General features: G+C 52.8%; 1 protein-coding gene across 1 annotated transcript in view; it reads right to left on the minus strand.

Annotated features, from left to right (window-relative positions):
- Positions 1-11089, minus strand: part of PPFIA1 (PPFI scaffold protein A1) — a 100859-nt gene that overhangs the window by 22895 nt on the left and 66875 nt on the right. Inside the window, exons 15-19 of the mRNA XM_024749271.1 lie at positions 9610-9833; positions 7313-7544; positions 1716-1867; positions 672-844; positions 179-272 (exon numbers count right to left, since the gene is read on the minus strand). Coding sequence (XP_024605039.1) covers positions 179-272; positions 672-844; positions 1716-1867; positions 7313-7544; positions 9610-9833 — 875 coding nt within the window. The remainder of the gene's footprint in view (positions 1-178; positions 273-671; positions 845-1715; positions 1868-7312; positions 7545-9609; positions 9834-11089) is intronic.

Below are 11089 nucleotides of genomic sequence, written 5' to 3' on the forward strand. Positions count from 1 at the left end.
GAATTCACAGGCGTTCTAAGTCCTCCGGGAAGCACAGTTTAATAAAGGCTTTGGGCTAAGCTTTCAGAAGATAGTACCTCTACAGAGCTGGATATCACATTTAATCAATAAACATTAGTTAAGCATCAGGAACAACTGAAAACTGTTCAGTGAGATCGACAAAAAACAAAAACCTTACTTTTTTTGAAGTTTACGATTTTTTTCAGCCTGTCCTCCCAATTTGCTGAGTCCCAAGGCATCTTGAGATGAGTTTTCTGTCTCTGAAATAACAGCTACGAGGAAGCAGAGTGGTCGAAATATTGAGAGAAAATCAACATGGCCGAGTTAGATGTTTCTGTAAACAGGTGGAGGAGTTTTTGTAGGGAGAGCGAGGAAAATTCTAAAGGTGAACTTTCTGACCAGACGGCCCATGCGCACACACGCACACGAAAACGCTCAAGAGGCAGGAAGGCTGACGCCTGGGAGACGCTGAGCCGCTCAAGGCAGGCGGACATTACCCGTGCTCTCTGGGCCGTGTGTGGACCCACTGGGGGGAAACAGACCCGGGAGAACACCGAGCTCGTGTGAGGGGACGCCCGCAGTGGCGACGGGGCGGCGGAGGGGCGCACAGAGGTGCGCGTGCAGCCCCCTGCCCACTCCGAACACTGAAGGGTCGGCTGGAAACCGCCTACCTTGTCCCAGCGACTCCTTGCCCAGGGCCCCAGGCCGGCCCTTCTCTTTCTTGCCGAACAAGCGGCCGATAGAGGACTTGATGCCCTTCTTCTTGGGGGCTTTGTGCAGCGAGTCCTGGCTGCTGCTGCTACTGCTGGGGTTGCTCGCGGGGCCGTCCTGCGAGCCTGTCGAGCTTTGGGGACAGACAGTGACCTTTAACGGGTGGCCTCGCACAACCACACCCCCTACAACGCTCGCTCCCCACACCACGCGGCAGACGGGGCTCCTCGCGGACCGCGGTGCGCACAAGAGGTGCAGGCTCCCCACCAAGGACGGCTGCTCCCGAGAGCTGGGACTCTCTGACGTGAGCTCTCCTCCGAAGAGGGAGGGGCCCGACTCTAGACCACCCAGTGCAGAGGGCGCTCCGAGCCCCTCAAGGTAATGGCCCGGCAGGTGCAGACGCCCCCGGGGCCGGGGCAGGAGAGCGATGGTCACCGTGCAGGGGCGCCGGAGAGATGACCACACGTGCCCTGCATCGAGTGCTGCCTGGCCCCGGACAGGAGCTCAGCAGGCGGTGGTCTGAACGAGGCCAGCGCCACAGAACTGCAACTGACAGTCTCCTGAGAGGAGGCACTCGGGGAGCATGGACGGATGGGGCGGGACACCTCACAGCTCGGAAAGGACAAGAACGCATCCGAGAGCCACGGAGCGTCCTACAGAGGAGTAACGCTCAGAAACACAGCCCGCGCCGGGCGGAGGCTCCAGCCAGAATAGGAAGAAAGTTCCCAAAGGAGTTAATCTGTAGAATCTGAAGAAAGGAGGTGTTCCTAAAATTGCTGATATCTCTTAACTCTTTTCTTGCCAAGCTGACTCTGTCCAAACAGAAGGCACCTCCTGCCGGATTTCACTACAGCGCCCAGAGCAGGGGTCGGCACCCTAAGTCTATCACTTCGACAAACACGCTGAACTGAGTGGTATTTCTTTAAAATCATCATTCTGACTTGTTTTTCAAGAGAAGACGAACAGATTTCCTGAAAGTGGAAGGAGGAGAGCAGGGCCCTTACTTGCGTGCGTCCCTGATGTCCTCGTGGCTGGCTGTGTGCAGCGCCCCTGCGTGCAGCCGGTCCAGCCGAAGGGATCGTGGGGAGGAGGGGGGTGAGGTTTCACATTTGATGGTCGTCTTGTCGTCTCGTACCTCTTCTCGGGAAGCTGGCAGCTGAGGGATTGAGATAAGTGTAAAATTCGGTGACAACAGACTGTGACGGATAAAGGAAATCACGGAGGCTCTACATTATAACCAGAAACGTATTTGAAAACCTATTAGCTATGCTTTCTGCCAGTACAAAAAGGCTTGATCTAGCCTAATGCCATCTTAAAGGGCTGTCTTGTTCATGAGAAGCACGGCTGTCAGCAGAGGGAGCACAGAGCAGAGCCGACTCCCGCCGGCCTGCACCCGCATGAGCGCGGAGACCTGGACAGCGGCCTCCCCGTGGCCTGCCGTCCCTAGAATCCAGGCCACCCGGACAGCCCCGCAGGGGCAGCAGAGAGCTGAGCCCCGCCTGAAGCCGCCACCATAAACCACGCATGGCATTAACCACCGCGATGAAGAGGACCCCGATGAAGAGGACGACTGTGTTTATCTCCTGATGCCATTCAACAGAAACACCAGCACGGGGAAGAAACCTCTCAGGCAAACCTGTCCAGACCTTTCTGTTTGAGAGGAAAAAAGAAATAGCTTGTTCTAGGTCTTCATCAAAAGACGATCTCCTCCAGACTCCCAGCTTTCTGGCTTATAATGGGATGTGAGTATGGGAAGCAGGGTGGTGGTTACGGTATGGGGAACAGATTAACCCCTTCAGGGTCCAGGCAGATCTCCCTTATAAATTTGGGTTTTGTGGTTAAGCCAGGTTAGATTTTACGAGACATGCACGGCAAGCATCTGTAGAAAGGATGGGACTTGAGCAACCGACCTGTGCCTTTTTAATGGATTCTGTAAAGAATAATAACGATCCACTGCAGCCCCACGGTGGCTTGGTGACAACAAAGTGACCCGGGGCAAAACACAGCTGAACTCATTTAAGCGACAGCTGGATAAACTGTGTCCTCTCCTGATTTCTAATTACAATCATCAGATAGCGAAAGGCTAGAAATCATCAATGTGAACCTTAACAGGGATCGATCTCAAGTTCAAGTTAAAACAATCCTTTATAAAAATCAAACGGGTCAGGGAAGTGACACAGGTCTGAGTTGACTATGTATGGACTCCGTGGAGACAAACAGCTGCTTTGAAGCCCAGTAAACACGACAAGCCCCTTCCCAAGGGCCTCTTCCTAAGGAAGTCCTCCGGGCCCACCCTGCCTGGCACCTCCCCCGGGATGAGAGCCCGCCCCACTGTGCCCACGTGACTAGGACGGGCAGCTGCCCGCAAGCTGGGCAGGCGTCTCGGCATCCACGTGCGGCGTGGAGGAGGCGGCAGGTCCGCCGGTGCCTGGTCCTTGGCGCGCACACGCCAAACCTAGAACAAGGCCCTCTCAGCAGCCAGCCAGCGAGCTCAAGCTACCACATGCAACAGACCAGGCCCCCCGGCCGGGACGTCATCAACAGGCCACTACCTTTATTGAGAAAGTCTTGCCACCGAGAAGACTACGAACGTATGCAGCAGAACTGTGTCTCACTGCCGACCTGTGGACTGTGCAGGGATGGCACAGCGTGGCCACCCCGAGGGCCACGGGTCTACCGCTGTCCTCACTTAACAGCAGGGCAAAGCCGGGCCCAGAGCGGGCGAGCGGCTCACCCAGGTCACAACCAATCGGTGACAGAGCCGGGACGTTAAACTGCCGCACTGCTGTGGCCTGGCAGAGGGGCGCTGGCGCGCTGGGCGGCTGGGCCGCAGCACGGCTGCGCGGTGAGTGCACGCTCAGGGGGTTGTGAGCCTGAGAGGGAGGGAGACATCGTGGTCAACAGATCTGGCCCTCAGCGTACCGTATTCCCTCCAAGAACAGGGGCTCAGTCCAGGGTTATCTGAGAGGAAGGAGCCCCGAGCGCCCTCCGTCAGGAATGCTGTGAAGGAGACAAGAGCTCCTGGTGGAAAAGCGGGCCAGACGGCGCCAGGGCTGAGGGTCCAGGTTCTGAAATCAGACAAATCCACAGTGGGCTGCTGACTGACTGTGCGAGCCTGGACACAGCGCCTGGCCTCTCTAAGCCTCGGCGTCCACGTCTGTTGAATGGGGATAACAACAGCACCTGGACCTCACGTGGGTGTTTGTGGGATTAGGGAACAGACTCGTAAAGCATTCAGCACGACGCCTGGCACAAAGTAACAGCCTACCGAACGCTACTACCTGTGACTATTAAAATTGCTTTCCCCCAAATCTAGCATCTATGGCTCCGCTTCCATCATTTCTTTTTTTTCTTTTCTTGCGGTACGCAGGCCTCTCACCATTGTGGCCTCTCCCGTTGCGGAGCACAGGCTCCGGACGCGCAGGCTCAGCGGCCCTGGCTCACGGGCCCAGCCGCTCTGTGGCACGTGGGATCTTCCCGGACCGGGGCACGGACCCGCGTCCCCTGCGTCGGCAGGCGGACTCTCAACCACTGCGCCACCAGGGAAGCCCCCCATCATTTCTCTTTAAAAAACACTATGGGGAATTCCCTGGCGGTAGGGTGGTTAAGGACTCAGCACTCTCACTGCCTGGGGCCCGAGTTCGATCCCTGGTTGGGGAACTAAGATCCCGCAAGCCTCGCAGCGCAGCCAAAAATAAATAAGTAAATAAACAATCAATAAAATTTTAAAATAACAAAAAATAAAACCCACTATGTCTATTGTAAATAACTGTGCAACACCTAGAAGGCAAACCAGTGGGAGAAAGGCAAACTCTTACATTTGTCCCCGTGAACGACCTAGTTCCAGCGGAACCATCAGCCTATGTCAAGTGGAGGGTGGGTTTCAACACTTCCATTGAAACGTCAGTTATTCACCAGGACTCAACCACATAGTGTTCATTCACGTAAAACGACAGGGACTCTTCAATACTTCACAAAGAAACAAAGGCATGCCGAATTACTAGATATTTTACCTTTCTACGATGCTTCCTTAAATCGCTAGGCTGACAGATGCATGCAAAGAAACGAAGAGAAACCAGATTTACTGCACACTCTGAAGTAAAAAATTCAAGGATCAGTACAGGCAAATGTATTAAAAAGAAAATGACAGAACACATGTAAGTGAGATAAGATTTAGAGAAAATGTAACTGGAAACAGAACATTTTTTTGACCACAAAAGTTAAATATAATAAGCTATTCAAGATTTCCTCGTGAAACAGTATACATTTTCCTCAGGAAGATACAATTCTATTACAACATACTCCATTTCTATAATATGGCATTCTGTATAACAAAGGGCCCTAACAGTTGTCTATTCTAAGCCAAACTTCTCTATAACTTAGTTTTTCTTAATAAGAAACATGTTATACTTTAAAATAGCAATCTAACTGATGAGGAAGTAATTGCAATACCTATTTTAACACTGAACAAATCTAACCACCTATTGGACATTAACGTAAAATCCTTACCTAGAATTTGATTTAAAACTTCTCAAAATAAATTTATTGATTAAAGCAGGTACCCTGTGAAAATATGTAAGAATAAAAGCTAGCATAATAGCAGATAGAGTCTTTACATTTTATGATTCATAGAAGATAATTTAATTAAAACTAGTCTAGTAAAGACATTAACTGTGCATGTTTAATAAGCTGATGAGATTTACCATCTTAAGTAATACAAGCACCGAAACCAGAAAGTACATTGTGTCAGAGTCCATTAATTCTACACTTAGTGGGTCATTTCTTTATATAAGCAGCATCTCACTTATGAATTACACGTATGCTATACAGTGTGAGCAAAAACACTCTGGTCCGTCTACATCATGCCTGTAGCCATACCTATTATTGCAGTGATACATTAAATAAAACTTACCGCTATGGGGGAAAAACACTGTTTAATGAGAAACGAAGATAACGCAGAGACCCCACAAATGAGCCACGACCAAGCATAGACACACGCTGTGGAGCACAGCACTGCTGTGGAAGGGACTCATAACCGAGTGGGGTGGACGGGGAGCAGAGCTGGATGGTAAACTACAGACCCGGCGGTGGGGAGGCTGGGGTCTGGATTAACTGATAAAACAAAGGATGATACAGGGAATCAACACCGATGACAGAAGCAGACACACCGTCAGCCAGTACAGAGAACCATATGACAACAAGGAAAAAAATACACAGAACTGTTTTTACAAATTCTCTGAAAGATACTAAGCATGAAACCACAAATGAAATCGTCAAAGAGTTTTTTTTTTTTTTGCGGTACGTGGGCCTCTCACTGTTGTGGCCTCTCCCATTGCGGAGCAAGGCTCTGGACGCGCAGGCTCAGCGGCCATGGCTCACGGGCCTAGCTGCTCCACGGCATGTGGGATCTTCCCGGACCGGGGCACGAACCCGTGTCCCCTGCATCGGCAGGCGGACTCTCAACCACTGCGCCACCAGGGAAGCCCCGTCAAAGAGTTTTAATTGTCAGCTAATTAGCTAATGATGTAAATTACAAAAGCAGCATATGCCCAAATACCACAACATGTACTAGTTACCACTTCACGTGTCACTGAAATGAGTCACAGTTGACTTAATTACATGCTGGCTAACAATGCAGCTAACATGAAAATGGGTGGTAACAGAAAAAAGTTATAATACAAGTGCAGTTAAAAAGCAGAACACTGTAAATACGATTTCACGTGGTGAACAGCAATGCACTCAGAAGACCTAAATACACAGAAAGCCATAACGTGTGCTCCAGAGCTGCACGCTGTCACCACGCGGTCATCGCATTTCCAGATGAAGAAGAGCGAGGACGCCCGTTTGCTTCCCTGGGAGCCGCGGGGCACCGATTTTTTTTTTTTTTTTTTTTTGCGGTACGCGGGCCTCTCACTGTTGTGGCCTCTCCCGTTGCGGAGCACAGGCTCCGGACGCGCAGGCTCAGCGGCCATGGCTCATGGGCCCAGCCGCTCCGCGGCACGTGGGATCTTCCCGGACCGGGGCCCGAACCTGTGTCCCCTGCATCGGCAGGCGGACTCTCAACCACTGCGCCACCAGGGAAGCCCAGGGGCACCGGCTTTTAACCTGGTTTTACATGCAGAGCCGGCGTGAGTGCGCGGCCAGCCGCCTCAGTAAGAGGACCACTTTAGCTTTTTTGGTTTTGTTTTGACCGCATGCCCTGCCCCCTCCAGTGAGACATCCCTAGTGTAAAGGAAGACAGCATCGACTCTCTGTACAGTGTTCGAGATGCCATTAGGGCTGCCTATGTTTACTTTTGCTAAGCTGTCTATTCCTGAAAAACAAAAACTTTCCTGTAGCTGCTGCGCCTTGCAGAGGCCATGCCCAATGTTACACAAAGGAGAACTGTGGATGAGTTCATGATGACATGCTAAGCTGGTGGTCCAAACATTAAAATTAATTTGTCATTAACTGGGGGACTGGTTAAATACTAGCTTTAAAAATCTTGAACCTCTGAACATAGCAAACGCACCTGATTTTCTTCTAGGTTAACCAAGAAAGCAAGCAAGCAAACCAGGTGTGCTGGGGGGGAGGGTGCAGCAGGGAGAAGGCAGACACTTACCAGAGTCATGACGCCTAGTCTGTCCACTTCCCTTGCCGGGCTGTGCGGGGCCCTTCGAGGCGTGGGCCGCCCGCTGCTGGGAGGGGAAGAGCTGGCCCGAGAGGAAGCAGGGTACGGGGGGATGGAGCTCACTGATCGAAAACGACCAAGGCTGTCCAAGCTCCCACTGCCCACCCTGCTCTCAATCTCCTCTGCCCGCTGCTCCGTGCTCTCCTTTTCTTCTTGTATCAGCCTGAGGCAGAATAAAACCGTCACCCGCCTTTGTCAGAAAACACAGGGACATGCCTGGATAACAAATCTGGGTCTGTATTCTGTGTTACCATTAACGACTTACCACTGAATCTTACAAAGCTGCTTCCGATCATTCACGTTTGATTTTCCTTATTTACACTAAAATTCTGACGGGGGCTGGGGGGCAACTCTCACTGCATAATGAGGTATTTAAAATTTACAACGTTTACCTTCCCTGTTGTTACAGCAAAGCAGCATACCCGTCTATCAATTTTTTCAACTGGAAATAGGGAACTCTGATATAATCAAAAAAGCAATTCACAAAGCAATCTGGAGTTTCTAAACACAAGTCTCTAGACCAGATGAAAATGCTGAGTTGATTTTTTTTTAAGGTTGAATTTGAACAAAAGTATTATTTCATAAAGTTCTCTACCAGCCTCATGTGAGTTTCTTTTTTTGTTTGTTTTTTGGGGTTTTTTTTGTTGTTGTTCCCCGACCAGGGATTGAACCCATGCCCCCTACAGTGGAAGGGCAGAGTCTTAACCGCTGTACCGCCAGGGAAGTCTCTCATGTGAGTTTCTGGATTCATGTCACCCACAGCTGCATTACTCTGGAATTCAAGGTAATGTTCCTCTCCCCGAATGTGTACTGGATAGTTAAACAGCAGTCTAAATACCTGACTATGCAAATACAATTATTTTGATATTAAAATACCGGATCCTTGTCGTAACCTTTCCAATTTAAGTTCTACTTATATATCCTGAAAGTATTTTCTCATTTTTGATAAAAAGTCGATGGGCAGAATTTACCAGTTACATCAGGTCAACCTGTTGCATAAGGAAAAAATCACTTTTACCCGGCTACAAAAATAAAAGTATATTATCGTTTCACAGTTCCCGCAGGGATGGGGAGAGACAGTCTTTCAGAGCTCGTCTGGGTTCAAACATGGCACACGAAGAAGTCAGTCTATGAAGTCAAACGTGCAGGCAGCACGACCTACTTTTGCCATTTATTCTGCGGCCTTTCCTCTCTGGCCCCCGTTCTCTGCAGGTGGGAACGGGCACCTCTGCCTGTGTTAACGTGACAAGAGCAATCTGAGCAGCAACTCTGACCGGGTCCGCCACAGGGTCACCGGCCTGGGGCTGCTCTGCATGTGGACTTGGGACAGGAGGTGTGGCCGTGGCAGATCTGACACCGGGCAGGCCTCAGGGTACCCGGTCACACTGCTGCCCCCAGACCTAAGGCCTCCTGACCACTACAAGGCAGTCCTCTGGATTCTATTCCCTGTTTTGCAAAGTAACTATTATAATTGCGAGGACAGTTTCTAAAGAAAACATCTTAAATATACTGATGAGACTAAAAAATACTCAAACACACATCCTTTGACCACTGTCTTACAAGAACCAATTTTCACATTATGTTAATTTAAAAGCAAATCGCAAGTCCCAGTGGGAGCCTGCCAACCCAAAAACCCCAGCTTTTCTGTTCCCGGTGGCTTTGGGACACACCACAGAATACGCGAGGCTCCAAGGGACCCACAAGAGGGCGACCCCTCCGTGCCGGAGGACGCACGGGCTGCAGGGGGGCATCACCTTGGGGCTCAGAGCTGGGGGGGACACAGCCGGCTGGCAGAGGCCGATGAAGGGTGTGCCCTCACTTTCTGCGGCACGCCCACCAGCCCCGCCCCGGGAAAGGAATCCGGGGAGCCGACTCCGCCCCGACTCCCTGGCGCCATGTCTCCGCCCTGCACCCCGGACGGACATGGCCTCGGCTCTCTGCACCCCGCCATCTCTCTCCAGGTGTGTCGGCAGCTTCCGGGGGCAGGGGCTGAACGCCTCACGCCTCTCCCCCTTCCACGACATCTCACACAGTGTGCTGACCCCACAGCTGTGGAGACAACGCCCTGCTTAACTGAGCTTTATAAGCAAGGGCGATCTCAGGACTTAAAATTCTTAAAACAGAACCGACGTACGTTTTCTTATTTATGGAACACTTAGGCTTTTCGAAGTAGCGACCACCCCTCGGAGACACCGTGTTTCCGGGGAGCCAGGCACGGGCACACGCACCGGATCTCTTTGTTGATGGCGTCCAGCTGCTCCTGAAGCATCATGGCCAGGGTCTGGGCATCGGCCTGCCCGCTGGGCGACAGCAGAGTGGCCGAGCTGAAGAGCGTGTCCCCGTCGCCGGCGCCGTCAGGCACGTCCGCGCCGCTCTCGAACGCCTGCGCCACGTGAGCCAGCACGCTGGCCTGCCGCGCGCGCTCCCAGTCCTGCTCGTCCAGGGTCTGCACCTGCGCACGAAAGGCCGCGGTTCAGCAGCGACAGTCAGGGCAACTTCAGGCTACCAGCAACTTGAAACAACTTTACACAGAGACCCAGAAGACCTTGGAAAAATGGGTCACGCTTAGAAGCCACTGACATCTGTTAAGTGAGCAGTACTTAAGAAACGGGCAGGAGGAGGATCTATTTCTCAGACAGCCTGGTAACGTTCACTTCCTAGCCTGGACGGGAGGCAATTCTACGACGTTATTCGCAAGGCTGAGGCAACCGCGTCAGAAACAAAAACCGAAAATTAATTCCGTGCCACCATCAGCCAGGCTGAAGGGAAGTAAAAAAAAATCCCTCAGACCCAAAGCCGCCGGGTTCACCTCGGCTGCCATAGCTTTTACCAGGGCCACCACGTAACCGGGCTCTCAGAGGTCCCTTAGTCTCGTCTCCTGAGGCTGGTCCCAACACGGGCGGACAAGAGCAGCAGCAGAAGGGAGATGGGAGAGCCTGCCCCCGACAGCCCTCAGGGCGAGGGAGCCGCAGAGCAGCGGGCTTTTCTAGGGAACTGCGTTGCAAGGGCACCTCCGTGCTGAGCCCCAGACGCCCTCTGCGCTGTCATCAGAACATGCATAGAAGCAGCGTGCTCGCTGGGGCCCTGCGCTGCCTCTCCTCTGGGGCCGTCCCACAACCCTTCCCTCCCCAAACCTCCTCCCGCCCCCCATCCCCACCTCCACGCTCAGCCCAGGGGCCTGCCTTCCGTTTCCCAGACACGACCTCAGAGTAACCGCGGGGCAGCCTCTAGACGCAGGCTCCCCAGCCCCCTGCCGCTGGGGCCTGTGCCCACGCAATCCGTCTTCCGACCCTCCCCAGGGCCGGGCCACCCCCTTCAGCTGGTCCAGGATCACCTGCCGTCACTCCTCCTTCCCTGTGGCTAATCCACGTCCTAGGGGCTCATTCCCAACAGACTCAGGATGTCCACTCCCTCCTCTCTCCTTAAAAGCACACAGCAGGAACCACAGAACTCCCCCTCCAGGGCTCCTTCCAGCAACCACTGCGTTTCCCTGAAAGCGCCCAAGGGCAGCCTCTGCGCCTCCCCTTCCCTCCTCAGTCTGTCTCCCACTCTCTGCAAGCAGGTGTGGCTCCGGGGGCTCCGTGGAGCCCGCACGCCTAGGTCCCCTCCCCCACACTGCCCAGCAGAGCGCTGGAGCCTCTGACTCGGCAGCCCCACCCCCCCGGGCTACTCCTCACCCCCTGCCGCCCTTTCTCAGCCTCCCGGCCT

This window comes from Neophocaena asiaeorientalis, unplaced genomic scaffold (assembly GCF_003031525.2).
Source record: "Neophocaena asiaeorientalis asiaeorientalis breed wild unplaced genomic scaffold, Neophocaena_asiaeorientalis_V1.1 scaffold43, whole genome shotgun sequence".
In the NCBI taxonomy this organism is placed as follows: domain Eukaryota; kingdom Metazoa; phylum Chordata; class Mammalia; order Artiodactyla; family Phocoenidae; genus Neophocaena; species Neophocaena asiaeorientalis.